Source organism: Schistocerca serialis, chromosome 7 (genome assembly GCF_023864345.2).
Source record: "Schistocerca serialis cubense isolate TAMUIC-IGC-003099 chromosome 7, iqSchSeri2.2, whole genome shotgun sequence".
In the NCBI taxonomy this organism is placed as follows: Eukaryota; Metazoa; Arthropoda; class Insecta; order Orthoptera; family Acrididae; genus Schistocerca; species Schistocerca serialis.
In genome coordinates, this window is record NC_064644.1 from 466,570,151 (window position 1) to 466,586,710 (window position 16,560).

Genomic DNA, 16,560 nt, shown 5'->3' on the forward strand with positions numbered 1-16,560 from the left:
GAGCTTAGCGACTTTTACTTTCACGCTACGCCATGCTGCTTCAACCAGAATCTGATCTGTCTGATGTCTGCGTGAGATACCGTATGTGAAATAATGTTCTTTACGTAATGTATGTAATGGACTGACTCCAACGTCATTTCTGTTTAGTCATTTCAGCAACTTTGTTGCCAGCCCACAGCATTACTTGCCAAGTACATGGGTATGTTGCTAATAACACGAGCAAGAAATAATTACCTTGTTTCTTCTCCTTCTTATTAATTGTTCGAAATCCACATGAGAAGTGATGTACTACAATCCAGAAAGTGCTCTTACATATTATTTCCTCTAAAACAGAGGAGACCTTAGTGTGTCTGAATATGCGACTTAAGAAGCACGTACATTAACTTCCTATCAGTCCTATTACTGACGAAAGTGGACTACAACCACAAAACAGCAAGGAGGAACAATTACATGCGTTATATCTGGAACTTCCTACAGTACTGTGTAACGTTACGCGTATGTGGGACCGTTATTCGTCCACGTAGGCCTGGTATTGCAGAGAGAAGCATTTGTCGCAGGTCTGAACGCTAGCACGCTAGCACGCTCAGGGCACATGGCGCGCCGTGGGCAGCCTGGTTAGTTGACCGTTTGAACTCAGGTGCAGAGACAATGAGCGCGTCGCTGAAAACGGGTAAATACCAGAGCAGGGAATTTGGACGGCTGATGCTCGCATTGCCTTTGTGCAGAAAATGCTCCAGGAAATGACGAAGTGTCACACACTATTCAAGAAGGACATGTTACAGCTCTTTGGGATTCGACAATAACTCACATCAAATATTAATGTAAATCTGATTACATATGCTATCTCAGAAGAATAAGGCAAATTCTGTGACACAACAGTATGTCCATATCTTTAAAACTAGAGAAGTTAACATCTCACAACGAGTAAATATTTTCATAATGAATAACAACTTATAATCGCAACATGCGATTTCAGCGAACGGTATCTCAGATGGAAGCGTTGTACTATACCCATCATCCCAGAAAGCTAAGTGTCTGTATCTGTTTTATTACTTTATTTGTTAAGTTTGTCAGAACATCGTATTCTCCTCATCTACACAACAAATGAACACTGCAAGATCGCCTTACGTACTTTCATACTTGTGTAGTTATGTAATAAACAGTTTACTATTTGGCAGTGGCTTTATTGAAACGTTGATTGCAAGTGCAATTAAAAAACTGTCCTCATTTAAAACTGGACATTCGCATGTGTTATCGCACACCGAATTGAAAGATTGCCAGATGACCCTTCTGTCAAGCAGCCATAAACAATTGTTCAAGTAATTTTAGCGACAGCCTGTTGTCATTTGACATGAACGCACTTGCTGAAGAATGCTGGCTTATTTATTTATAAACAAACTTTTATTTATAGATGTTGTGAATATTCTGAATGGAACCGAACGTTTATGATACTCAGTTATTTAAATGTTATTTGAAACACATTAGGGTAGCCCGTGAAGTGGCCATGTTGAGTCAAATCGTGTGAAGCCTGAGAACGATGTATTGTTGGTGTGGACAGCCGTCAGCCAATGAGAGTTGGACGGTGTGGAATATGGCTCGAGTCAGGTGGAGACTTCGTCCCGAGTACGGGAACAATGCGGACCTGTCTGTGGTAACGTGCGTGATTCAGTCGTATAGGCTATTGATTCTGGGCGGTGAGCGGTCGCTACAATACTCCAACTTCTGAAGGAAATTTATATTTCGAGAGGTCTGAATGTTCTCCACTGTAGGTCTCAAACTTTTCCAGCTTGATCTAAGTAACTGAAAATAGAGACAGTGTGAGTTACTATTCTTTGCATCCTGCCTGTTAATTTGTGAATCATAATTCTGAATTCTGAACTATTTTGAGCTGGAGAATCTTTCGTGTCTTATAATCACGAAATGTAGTTAGTTTTCACGAGTCTTTGATGACTGTTTGGGGATTTTGCTACCATTCTCGTAATGCTATCAACCTAATTTTGCTACATTTGATAAGGGTATTTTGACTGAACGTAGTAGGACCATTTGCCGTTTATTTCAGATGTCCTTTCTTGAATAAACATTATTCAGCATAATTCTCTGCCGTCTACATCAATTACAGACGTAAGAATAGAGCCCTTGTTACTAAGTTATTTATTTATCTTTTATCGTATATGTCTGTTTATTTTAGTAATTCGCAATTATACCCAATGCATAGACCATTTGACAGCAGGATAACAGATACAGGTTATTATTTGCAACGAATTAGCTGCGGGGCATGAAGGCAGAGCTGCGCCGCACGACCTTATGACTACATCGAGCCATTCTTTTTTTTAAATAGAGCGTGCCTAGCCCCTCTACCCTAGGTACGAGTAACGCAGCTAAAGCCTCAAATCGTTTGCGGGTGTGGTTTCTGTTCAGAAGAGCCACTACTCAGCAGTAACGGTCAGGTACCGTAGCAGCTAACTGTGTAAAAACGAACGTGATTATTAAGCTTCTCGTTCATGAAAATGGTCTCATATTTAAAAAAGTACATTTTGTCTTGCTTCATTAATGTAAGTATTCGTTTTTCGGACAAGTATTTGAATACATGAAACATGTAGGATACTTCACATTTTCAAATAAGACGGATGTAAAATCGTCTGATGGATTGCTACAATTTTCGACGGCATCATTTGATGACCCACCTAGGCAGCGATGCATGTTAAAACACTCCTTCCGTTACAGTAACGTATACTGAGCCCTGATCTAATACAGTCAACGGATTAAAACTAATCAGGTGATTGACTGGCCAGCTTAGATGTAGTTTGTAGGTGGCTCCCCACATCCGACTGGGTGAATGCTGTGCTAATACCCAAGTCCCCCATCACTTACATGATTTGACTTTGCGGATCCTTTCACTTGATTTGTACTAAATGCTGGGAAACACACATTCTGTCCCACGGCGTAGCGGGTCACCCCTTAAAATATTCATACCAAATCGTTAATAACCCACAGATGCTGCGAAGATCTGGGATAGGGTTTCCAGAAAGAGAAGAATAAAAAGGAGATGGTATCATTTGATAAACAAAATCATATGAAGGAATACTTTTCTATGGATCATCGCTATGAAGGTGGAAGGCCAGATCTTCTAACACGAGAAGGAGACAGTCCAAGATGAAGACTATGAAGCCAGAGAAAATAATGTATTTAGTACAGAAGAAAGTTGAGACATTGGAGGAAGAGGAGGAGGAAGACGATGAGGAGGATGGGTTGGGAGCGATGAAGAAGAAAATAGGATGAGGAATATGGTGATAATGATGAGAATGAAGGAGACATGAAAAAGAGTTATAGCAGAAACAGGAAGCAGACTGGCAGAATAATATTTTTTAATAAATCAATAGACAAAATTCATAATAATGTATGTCATCCGATCTGTACTGATTTCAGGACTGTTGATGATCAGTAATTCACAAGTAACTCTTGATCGAAATGATTTAAAAGCTCAGAAAGTAAGGTACCTATGATTGGGAGGATTATATAATCACTTGATTAAAATTACATCCTATAAAACTAGTTTTGCAATACGAGATCTACAAAATCATGGAAAAATTATCGGACCTAAAATTGCTCATAAACTGCACTACCTCTCCAACACACCAGTAAATTCCAACAGAGGCTACAAGCGTACAGTGTCGTTAAAGTTGAGATCATTGTCGTCGGATGATAACGTCATGCATGAAAAGTAAAGTGCACTTAACTTGAGCAACTGAGAAGCGAATCGAAAGTATGTGTTGTTTTTCGTCTCTGAGATATGTCTCTGAGCACTATGGGACTTAACATTTGAGATCATCAGTCTCCCAGAACTTAGAACTAACCTAAGGACATCACACTCATCCATGCTCGAGGCAGGATTCGAACCTACGACCGTAGTGGTCACGCGGTTCCAGACTGAAGCGCCTAGAACCGCTCGGCCACACCGGACGGCGGTCTCTGGGATAAACCAAATGAACTGGTAGAGTAGTTAAATTTCTTGATAATTTTGAAAATGGTACGCAATGATTCACTCGATAATGAAACAATATGTAATGAAGACGTTCTTCCTGAAGCAGCGATTATGGTTTTCAGGTTACCTGATTGCCTACAAGATTCTTAACTGTTTCTTGCTTTTGAAGTATACAGCACGAGGGCGTTCAATGAGTAATGGACCACAGTTTTTTTCTACATGCAAGTTGGTTTTATTCAGTATTCGAATGCACAATATTATTTGCCACTCTTTTTGCTACAAAACCATATTATTCAACATATTCCCCGTTCAATACCACTGCCCTACACCACCTTACTGAGAGGACCTGTACCCCACATGGTAACACTCTCGTGGTCGACGTCGGAGCCAACGTTGCGTCAGTAGCGTCACCCTCATCACATACTGCTTTCCGCGGAGTGCAACCTTCATCTGGCCAAACGGAACGCGGAAGGTGCGTGCGACATGCGGGCTGTAGAGTAAGTGAAGAAGAACAGCCAAATGAAGTTTTGTGAGTTCCTCTCGGGTGTGTAGATTTCTGTGACGCTTTGCATTGCCATAGAGAAGGAGTTCGTCTGCATCTTAGTGGAGACGAACACACCTAATTCGATTTTCAGTTTCCCGACGTTGGCACAATACATCTCAGAGTCGATTGTAGCACTATGAGGAAGGACATCAAACTGAATAACATCTTCAGATCCTCAGAAACCCGTCGACATGACTTTATCGGCTGAATGTGTGGGTTTGGACTTTTTATTCGAATGAGAGCCAGGCCGGCCGCGGTGGTCTCGCGGTTCTAGGCGCGCAGTCCGGAACCGTGCGACTGCTACGGTCGCAGGTTCGAATCCTGCCTCGGGCATGGGTGTGTGTGATGTCCTTAGGTTAGTTAGGTTTAAGTAGTTCTAAGTTCTAGTGGACTGATGACCACAGCAGTTGAGTCCCATAGTGCTCAGAGCCACTTGATCCATTTGAATGAGAGCCAGTGTGGCGACTCTCCATGGATTGCCGTTTTGTTGCCGGTTCCAAGTGATGATTCATTGCCTGCGACGATATTCGACAAAAAAAAAAGTCATGATCTCCCTCATAAAGCGCAAGAAACTCGGCGCACTTGCTCTTTATGGTCTTCTGTTAGGGAACGAGGAGCCCAGCCGGTAGACAAATTTTGAGTACACACACTGGTGCACAAGTGTGTCAACACTACCACCACAGAGATGTCTAGTTACGCAGCGTAGTGTCTGATTGTGATTCGACGATCACGTCGAATGACAGTGTCCTCAGTTTCCAACACTGCAGCCGTCACAGCCGTGGGCGGCAGACAGGGACGCTAGAGATCGAAGGAATTCGAGCGATCTTGATGCGATAATGACAAACTCCCCGAACAACGATTCACCGAGCTTTTGTTCACTGTCAGGTCATAGTAGACATGCTGCAAACGCCTATGAATACCAACGATACTCTGGTTTTCCGCCAAAAGAAACTAACGCCAAGAATTTGCACGGAGCGCACCTCTGTTATTATGAAGGCCATGTATAGCACAGCCATCTATCCGAACTTCATGAAACTTTTGGGCTGATGCGTGAGTATCCCACGATGTCCCACAACAAATTCCGCATTTTTCAATCGAAATTGCCGAGAAATAATGTATTCCATTATTTATCGAGCGTCCTACGATAATATGAATTTATTTATTACACTTCACTGATTCCAAATCAGTGTAACAGACTTGTCGATAGATTTATGAATGATACGTTATTCATAATTTATACTGTTTCCCCACGAAATGTATTTCAGTGTCATTTCGTTGAAGGCAGACACAGCTCTCAAAACTTTGTTTCCTGATGGCCACGTGTGACATACTTACTCGAACTGCAACAGCCTATTCTTTGAAATAGGCGATGTTCTCAAAATAGTTCAAGATTAATAAGAATGTGAATTAAATTCGTACGTTCTTAGATCATATAGTTTGCACTGTGTGACAGTAAAACATAACAATGTTTAATGTGGTTTACAACTAGCTTTCTGTGTGAAAGTTCCCAGACTGTTGGTTGATGAGCACGGAATCTAAGCTGTAAAGTAATTTCTACATCTTGATCATGAATCCCTGATAAAAATCACGGGTTATCATAGAACACAATTTTTCAACACTATGCCTTCTCTCTAGGCATATTCAGAGGTGCAGTAGGGTGTAGCAAGAGGCACATTTCGTCTAGTGTAGCTTGCGTCTGGGCCATGAATCCACATACTCAATCGCTGACTTGACAAGGGCTTCGCAAAGATGTCCGTTATCTACAACGCTGAAGTTGTCAAGAACTTCTCACTCTTTTATCCAGTCGGCCCTAATAGTTGCACTAAAGTCGGAAGATGTGTGCGTAATATCTTTCTGAGATTTGCGTATGCATGTGTGTGTGTGTGTGTGTGTGTGTGTGTGTGTGTGTGTGTGAGTGTATGTGTGTATGTGCGTGCGTGCGTGCTTGCGTGCGTGCGTACTATTGTGTGTGATAGAGAGAGACACAGAGCGAAAGACAGAGAGAGAGAGAGAAGTTTTTTCATCTATTCAGATGAAGCTTACGTATTTTTTTATGCTGTGTGTGTACATGTCACACGACAGATAGAACGTTTGACATAAACATTTTGAACATGCCAGCATATTGGGTTGACATGTTAGAGGAGGTTTACAATGCACACCTTAGATATTTCCGCGGTTTTGAACTTTTTTTTTTCAATTTTCCCTCCATCGACATCTTGGACTTTTAAATTTCCCTCCACCACCATATCCAACTTTCTTGCCGACTCCAGAGACGTCTAACGGCATCCACTTGAATTATGTGCTGGAATCCCCACTTCCATACTACTTGCGTTTGTTTGATGCAAGGCGAGAAATTCCTGAAGATCACGTTGAGAGGCTTTATCCTTACATAGCAGAACAAACACACGAGCGTTTTCGTGCCTATGGGATTACACCTCATATTGATCTTGATGATGAATGTAAGTTCGGAATAGAAACATAGCTGAACAGTACAATACTCGTTATCTGATGAACATCTCCACAAAGCTTGGTATATATAGGACTAGTGCTTCATTGTGTAACATTGTTATTTGTGTCGGTACATGATGCTTCCAAGCAAGAAGATACTGTCATTAGGTCTGTGCAGGTTTCTTCCCCCATAATTCCGCAAATAGTCATTAATTCCGTCTGTTATGATCATTTTGTTGTCAAAATTTCCGTCTCTTCAACTAACATATTGTGCCATACCATCATTAGTGATAACTTTGACACAAACACACATCGGCAAGAATGGACTTGACAAGCTGAATCACAGAGCAAGAGCTGCACATATTACTGTAAATAATAGACATAGAGTCTAGAGCGCAACAGGAAGGCTACTTCAAGTGAGGAATGACGCCACTAACACTAATAGCGAAACGGAGGACCGCACACAATGTCCTGTAGAACAGATGAAAAACCCAAGTCGAAGCCAGTCGTAGGACGTTTCATCTTAGGGCGAGAGGCTCGAAATATTGCTGAGGTACCCGTCCATGGGTGGCTAGAAGTATTATATAGGTCAATGGCTACCCAGGAACCAGTGGCGCAATGTTTTTCTGAGGTCTCCCTCCTGGACAGTATCGACAGCGAAGTTTACAAATCTAAACTCTTCCCTTTTTATCGACTTTCCTATATTCCTTATCTGAAGCATTTCCATTGATCAGTTTTTTAGTTGAAAATCTCTACGTTTATCTACGGTGATAAACTAAGAACCTGAATTAGCCTTAGAACAGAAAAACAGTCTTGTTTGAACATGACAGGTATATATAATCTTCACATGTCACGCATTTCGCTTCTTCCAGGCATCGTCAAACAATCTGGGGGAACTGCAAACTCACGTAAGTGTAAATACAATACACACTCCCTCGTAACGAGCAACCTATAAGGAATTTGTTCTCTACGCCAGGTGCCTAGAAAACTGGGTGTACAGAAAGTTCCACCGAGTATATCGGTCAAACAGGAAAATCTTTCACTGTTGGGTTTTGGGAGCATCTACTGACAAAAAAACCTCAGGTGAAAAATTTTCCCCCTTGGCCCAGCACCTCAAATCACCTGTCTGTCGGCCCCCATATTCAGAAAGCCTTACAATTCTTCATGCGGCAACAAAGGCAAGAAACGGATTTATAGGAGGTATTTGAAATTTCTAAGCATATCTTTTTCAAATTTCCGGGTCTAATAAATGAACAAATCTTTTCGAAACATCAAACACTTTTGACATTATGGTGCGTATCTTTAAATGATCGTTGCCACCTACATTACTCAATAATTATTTTATTTAAGTTTTAGCCATCAGTTAGTTAACTTTTAGCGCGCCACCTTGTGAGAGTTGTCTCACTATGGCTCCGCGGGGCTTTAACACTTGCTTGGCAGTCTAGTTGCCGGCACGGCAGCTTGTGCTCACAGTTTTGAAAACAGATCATATTTGTGTTCATCAGGTGCTTACTTCGTGGCTAAATTATCATCGTTGCAGTTAGTTTTACGATTTAGCGTTGCTTATGGCTTCGTTGCTTCAGATTTTACTAAAAAAATTCTTATTTTCTTATTAGTGCTCAGTCGTTTGCGAGAGGTGTACTAACATAGCCATTATATGCCTATATTTTGCACTCGTTTTTTCTGCCCACTGAATATACCTATTTGCCTAAGCTACGTACCCGTTGCACGCTTTGATAGCTTTCTTATTCCTTCTATCATTAATTTTTTTCGTGTTGCTTCTGAGTAATGTGATGAAGTATTGACAATGGCTATCTCGCTGTTACCTCCCAGTCCTTTGGGACTCTTAACTGCGTTCGACGCCTCGGCTACGATTATCAAGAACTATTATCGGTGAGTTTAGTTATTGTCAAATATTTTATGAGTTGAAATTTATACACCTAACCAACCCGTGAAAAAAATTGTTGCTCTGTGATCCATAGTCCTATCGCAGTATGTCTTCCTCTTGTTATTTTTAATTTATCCACTTTTTATTGTCTTTAAATGCAACCTATACCAGTTTGCAGCTTCCCCAGATGGTCTGTTGATGGCTAGAAAAGGCGAAACGCGTCACATGTGAAGATTAACGTCAATAAGTAATACATTAGTTTTTGAAAGCAGTTTGGTATTATTCAGGATTACAGCACACCGTGTTATTCACTACTCTTTTGGCTACAAAACCCTACTTTTCAACATTGTCTCAGTTCAAGGCGAAGCCTTACGCCACCTTGCTGGAAGGGCCTGTATGCCTGCATTGTAACACCCTACTGGTCGACATCGGAGCGAACGTCTTGCAGCATCAGTATCCTTCCCATCGACCACATTTACTGGCTGAGGGTGCAGCTTCGAAATTTTTCTTCGGGGGAGAGATGGTATGGCGCCACTTTCACGGTTTGCTGTTTTGTTTGCAGTTCGAAGTGATGAACCCTTGTTTCATCGCCTGTGACGACAATCGGCAAAGAGACTTCGCGAGTACCCACGTAACGTGCAAGCGGTTCCCCACAAATGGTCCTTCTTTGCTCTTTTATTGTCTTCTGTTACACGGCGAGGAACCTAGCGGCACACACTTTTAAGCGCCACAAGTGGTGGCCGAGTGTATCACCACTGCCAACAGACACATCCAAGTTCTGCAGTGAGGTGTTTGATTGTGAACCGTCGATCACCTCGAATGAGAGCGTTCGCACGTTCCAACAATTCAGGAGGCACAGTTGTATGCGGTCGCCCGGCGTGCGGAATATCGAACTGATTCAAAGCCCACCGACTCACTGTGCTTTTGTTGACGGCCAGGTCTCCGTAGACATACTGCAAGCGCCTGCGAATACGTGCCGAAGGAAACTCAATGACAGCTCTGATAAATGGATACAACTTAATAAAAAACAGCGAAGAACAGTACGTGTTCTGTCTCAGCTAGCAGACCCTGTGTTGTTATGAAAGTCAAGACTTGCACCAACCATCGCAAATTCGCCGCGTCGTTTCTTCAGCTAACCACGTGAGACGCAGCCGGGCGCGCAGATTTCGCAGCGCGAGCGCGACTCCGGCCGTTATCCGGCCCGTACTCCACTCGCAGACGCGCGCCCCTTCGCCCCCAGACATCCGTCTCCTTGAGCTCCGGCAGTCGCGGGGCCGTTTCTTTGCAGCGGCAAGTGTGGAGGCCGAGGCTCTGGCTCTGGCTCTCGTTATCTCGTCGCCTCGCGGCAAAGAGGCCCCTGGGATGTGTGTAGAGCGCCAGCCGGCAGCCTTATCAACGCTCACCTAACTCCTTTGTACCGCACGCAGCTCCCCTTTAAGCGCGCCTTTGTGACACAGCAGGCGGGACTAATTCTTTCTGGGGAATTCAGCAGCGTCCCATCCCCAAGGTGGAAGTAAAACAGACGGAAATGGCATCAAGATTCTAGCAAGCGGAGGCACTCGAAGTCAGTGACCATTTCAGGCATATGTACACGATCTGCTGGAATTCAACATTAGGAAAGATCGTTCAACAGCCGAACAGATCCGTAAGTTCGAAAGCAACGGCAAGCATTATACTCTACAGTCTAAACATTGTGGAGTTCAGTAGACCGCAAAGTCCTCGTCAAAATCCTTAATGAATTTGGGATTTGCTTTAAACTGCTGGAGTGAGTTAGAACCACCTTGATAGATACAAACTCCAACACAAAAATTCCTAGGAAACCTCTTAGATTCTCTTGAGAGCATCTCAGGAATCAGACAAGACAATGGGCTGTACCCGATGCTGGGTTCATTGAAAAATATCGTGAGTTCCTGGCGAACGAGACTGGCGAAAATCGATTACAGCCCGATGATAATGGCAGCTAAATACAAAGGAACCATGGTACGATGTCTAGGTTTTGCTGATGTTACTGCCATTCGGTCAAACGATGTAGAAACCTCTAGGATTAGCGAGACCGCCGAACCAACTGACCTACAGATATAATTTGAAAAAAAAAAGAAAAGCAGAAAAAGGACTAACCTCAAAGGTGACCCCCAAAACTGCGGACGAAGTAGAGAGACATCAGCACAGGAGAAAAATTTAAGTATGTGAGTGAGATACATTAACTTGAACTAGAGCGCTAAACGTTGCACGCGATCAACAACAAAAAGTACCTTTCACAAAACAACTACAATACATCAGTATGAAGCGGGTTTGGAGGTCCGTAGTTACACATGCAGCCGAAACTCAAACTCTAAACGCAAATAGAGAGCTCCTCGAGGAACTGGAGCGCAGGATCACGAGGCCAATAATCCGATCCAAATACAAGAATGGTTTCCACCAAAAGAGATCCAACAAGGAAGTCTGTCGCAAATTAGAGAAAATTGTACACACAATCCCCGAAAGATGTTAACACCAACCCAAATGACGCGAACTGTTTGACCAAGAAGGTTTTCCACTGTACTCTTGCAGATATGTTGAACTGCCCATTTCACGGTGTTCGCTGATTTAAGTGATAGTCTCTTAACTCTCAAATTGGCTACCACTCTCCACGTGTTGCTCAAATGAGTATGTGGCCTTGATGATCGGTTCGCTTATATGTTTATCTGTAGTGTTTATTCCACGTCGTAGATAAAGAGTAACTTGGACCTCCTCCTTATGTTTCCGTTGTTCTTCGTTATTTAGGATAAATACCAAATTGATAAAGCATGCAACAGCAATTGAGAACTGTATCACCGCACTATGCTTACTTCATAATTTAATGCTTTACACAGAAGATACCATGCGGCTGTGTTCACATTTAGAACTACAACCTGCTCATATTTTACGACATGTCACGCAATTTCTCTGCTACAGAAACCACTCGATGACTATCGACCACTTACTGATGCTATCTATCTATCTACCTATTGGGCTCATTATTTTCTTCGACATAGTATGTTTAACATCAGAAGGATCTAAAATATTTGCTACTTCTGTATGAATGGATTGTTGTAACCAAAATATTTTAATGTACTTCATAATTTAATGCTTTACACAGAAGATACCATGTGGCAGTGTTCACATTTAGAACTACAACCTGCTCATATTTTACGACTTGTCACGCAATTTCTCTGCTACAGAAACCACTCGATGACTATCCACCACTTACTGATGCTATCTATCTATCTACCTACCTATTGGGCTCATTATTTTCTTCGACATAGTATGTTTAACATCAGAAGGATCTAAAATATTTGCTACTTCTGTATGAATGGATTGTTGTAACCAAAATATTTTAATTTACTTTCAGTGTGTCCTAATTGCCGCTTTGGGGCTGTAGTGTAATAAATATGTAATGTACTGAATCGACTGTGAGAAAGCTAAGTGGCAAAGACGTTATCTGAGAGTCTCTATGATAATTATATCGTTGACTCGGAATATTACTTTCTCTGTGGTTTGCTCGTAACTAAGGGTAACTACAGTTTTCTGTTCGCTTCTTTTGATGTTATATGGAGAATTGTACAAGAGACAATATAAACCGTTATTATTTCATGAGAACAAAGGTGAGCGTCATGACCGTTATTAGTATTTTTGGAAATATTGAAATAGCAGAATTGTTTCAGATTGAATGCGACGTGTACGGGAAGAGACGTGGACAACAGCGCTCGAACCTGCAATCTCATGTATGAATAGTTGCTAAAAAATATCCAGCCGTCTCTCCCAAGGTTCTTCATACGCGAAACAAACAGTAATTCTTTTAACAGCACTATCAGAGACAATTTTATCACGTTGTTACAACCTTTTATGCGAGCATAATGCATCGACAACAGACAAACAAAAAATAGACAAACACACAAAAGAATCTACCACATTTGGCGACCGTGACAGGACACCATACATGAGCGCACACACGGTTGTCATAGTAACAAAAGTTTGTATGTGTACTGCGATTAATATTGTGTGATGTTAATTGTATTTTCTTTTTCATGTAACCATTTATGACGAAATGAGAGAACAAAGTTACAACAAAGGGGATAAATAGCGGAGATATGCCAGTCTATATCGCAGTTATCTACAATGAGTAAGTGTACGTTGTCATATTATATTCTGTTGACTCGTCTATGGGTAGTAGCAAAGAGTTAAGTGTAGATAGGGGCATGCTTCCTTCGTAGTTTGTGTTACAAATTGTGTGTCAGTTCAATACGAATATTTGTCACGAAACGGTAATCTGCATAACCGTTAGCACATCATTAGCTACTAAGTAAACAGTATATGTTACACACGTTTTTAACGGATCATTTAGTATTAATTATTGTGTGATTATATGGTTAAGACACGATCTTAGACCAAGATGGCTCAATCGGGTGAAACTAGTGTGCCTCTAACTAATGTGCAGGAGGTAGTTGACCCTATGACAGTTTTACTGAAACGAATAGAGGAAATGTCTCGAGAATTTCGAGAAAGTCAAGCTGCGTCTCATTACGAACTACAGTCTGCTCTGCAAAAACAAATAGCAGAATCACAGCCGATATTTAAATCAGAGATTAATATAATGAAAACAGCTTTACAAATGCAGATTGCAAATACGCAAGAGCAACTTAAAACTAAAATAGAACAATTTTCTCTTACGCAGACAGCTTTAATAAGAGAGTTTGAAATTTTTCGGGAAGCACACAAGTACCTACCCGAAGCGGTTAACAATCTTCAGTTACAATTTGATAAAGCGTCACAAAAGCAAGAGCAGCTACCGGCCATAGTTACAGAACTGTCACAGGAATTACATAACGTTACAATAGGGCAAGCTAACGTGGTTAAGCAACAGTTTACACATGAGATGGAACAGTTTTCCGATGTTTTTAATCAGTGGCTCGGTGAGCGTGATTCGCAATTAGCGGACGCTGTTGAGCAGAAAGTTCAGTCTGCAGTCACCGAAGCTCAAACGACTTATTGAAAATTCGGAATCAATTCGAAGAAGTATTGACAGACACAGAGCTTGCACACCAAGAATTTTTCGAAGGTCTGCAAGAGGTGCGTAAACAAATTGACGATATGCGTCAGTATGACCAAGATTATCAGTCAGTAGGTTCCGAGCACATCTACACAAGCGAGAGGGTTAATCCATCTCGCATCCAACAAAATGCTGGTGTACATGAACATCGATATACTGACAATTCTCAATTTAGTAGTGGCATGCAGGATCGTGTATCAGATTATGCAACACTTCATATGGAGGAAAAACTTAATAAATATAGACAATTTCCAACTTTCAATCCGGAAAAGAAAACTATTCATCCCATCGTCTTTATAAAATCGTTTAAAGGAGTTTTACCCAGGATTTGGACAGGGAGACAGAAAATTAGTTATGTAAGTGGACATTGGTAGGAGATGGAGCTATGTGGAGTAGTGAGGCAATAGACACTTATCTTACGTACTCAGATTTTGAGCAGGCTTTTATCGACAAATATTGGTCTCCCGCAATACAGGAAAGGATAAGAAAGCAAGTATATAATCCAGAACATTATAATTCAAGACTTGGAACACTCAGGAAATAGTTTGAACGATATCTCAACAGAACAAAATATTTGTCTGAACCAATTTCTTCCAAAGACTTAATTAGAGTATTGAAATCCAGATTGCCGATTGACATAGAACAAAATTGCTGTATGTCAACTACAATAACCTGGAAGAATTATTTACAGCAGTTGATGCAGTTGATATGCTATTAGAAGATATTAAAGCTATGTCCTACAATCCACATGAGATCAATGGTTTAAATGAAAGGAACAATAGCCATAGTAATCACAACAACAGCAGGCAACAACAATCAAATAGCGATAATGGGTAACAAGGACAGAGTTACGGATCAAATAGTAATTGTCGTCAGGATAATGGTAACAACGTGGGTTACAAATCCCATAACTACAGGAAACAGGGAAGAAGATATAGTCCTGGATATTGTCAAAATCCCAGAACATCAGTTTGGAACCAGTCACACAATAACAAAAATACTCCACACAATTACAACAGTAACAGCAATAATTGGAGAGATTATTCCCCAATAATTACTGATGTTAATGATGAACACAACTTACCTAACAATGGACAGGAAAACTAAAATCGACATACTCTAGCCCCGAAAGGCTGGTCGGAACTTGTGAATGGGGTCGTGACGATAAAATAAAATTGAGTAGATACAACCATGCTGATATCAGGGAAGAATTGCTTGAAGGTGACAAAACTTGTAACTTTAAGCCGCGAAGCATGCCACAAGCGGCTATAGAAGTTAATCTTGAGGGTTTTAAATTCACAGCAATATTAGATACAGGCGCAAGTGTAAATGCTATCTCCACGGCTCTCATGAAGAGGTTACAGGAACGAGCAAATATACCGACCTTACCCGTGGCAAACTACAAAATATTAGGTGCTGTAGGAGGACGCTCCAAGTCAGTGACGCTACAGACAAGAATTAAAATGAATTTAGGTAATGGAGCCATTGATTGCACGTGCCTAATTGTCCCAAATCTTGTCGTACACTTAATTTTAGGACATGAATTACTGAGACAGTTAAATGCAATTATTGATTTCGCCTCCAGTAAACTCATGTTGACTGTTGATGGTGTACCTCTGACAGTTAATTTAATTCAAAAGCATGAATTGCGAGAACGCTACTGCCGTAAGATCGAAAGTAATCTGATAAAGAGAAGTTTCAACAAGAAGATTTCTAACCCTCTAACCGAAAAATCCGAGTTAGCTATAGGAGAACAGATTGATGTTAAAGTAACTGAAGTAAATGCCCTGATATCTCAACAGAAGCATGAGTTGAAACAATTGTTAAGCAATTACACCATGGTATTTGATAAAAAACTGGATGCTATCAAAAATTATGTTTGCCAATTAAATATTAGGCCACACAAAACTTACTGTCGCCGATATTACTCCATTCCATGGGCATTAAGATCTGCTACTGACGGGGAGATACAGGAAAAGATTAGCTGGAACATCATTGAACCATCCAGCAGTCATTATTGCAGTCCTCTACATGTAGTACCAAAGTTAGACGGTAGTGTACGTTTGGTTTTGGGTGTTAGGGAGATTAAAAAAATTATTCTACCTGTGTGAAACCAACCTCCCAATATAGAACAACTAATCCATAAGTTTCCTGGTGTCAAGATTTTTTTTTACAATTGATTTGCGATCCTCATTTTGACAGGTTGCATTAGACATGGAATCAAGGAAGTACACAGCATTCCTTTATAATGGCCGCAGTTATCAATTCATGGTATTACCATTTGGTTTAAACGTGAATTCAGGTGTTTTTATTTCAGCGTTGGATACTGTCTTGGGACCTGAACTGCGTGACTTGGTTACCCCATTTATGGATGATATGTTGATTGCTACAACCAACTGGGAGCAACATACTGTAATCGTTAAAAGAGTCTTAGAAAGTTTTAGATTATCAGGAGTAACTGCTAACTTGAAGAAATCCAAGTTTTCCTTGTATGAAATCAATTTCCTAGGATATCTAATTACATCCTAAGGGATTTTGCCAGCTCAAAAGAAAATTGACGCAATATAAAACGCGCTATCACCACGCAACCGAACATAAAGGCATTTCTGGGATTAGCTTCATTTTATCGT

General features: G+C 41.1%; 1 protein-coding gene across 1 annotated transcript in view; it reads right to left on the bottom strand.

The window, feature by feature from the left end:
* LOC126413149 (uncharacterized) overlaps nucleotides 1–10,106 on the bottom strand; it is a 49,541-nt gene extending 39,435 nt beyond the window's left edge. The window contains exon 1 of the mRNA XM_050083043.1: nucleotides 9,965–10,106. Coding sequence (XP_049939000.1) covers nucleotides 9,965–10,106 — 142 coding nt within the window. The remainder of the gene's footprint in view (nucleotides 1–9,964) is intronic.
* Between the last annotated feature and the right edge of the window lie 6,454 nt (nucleotides 10,107–16,560).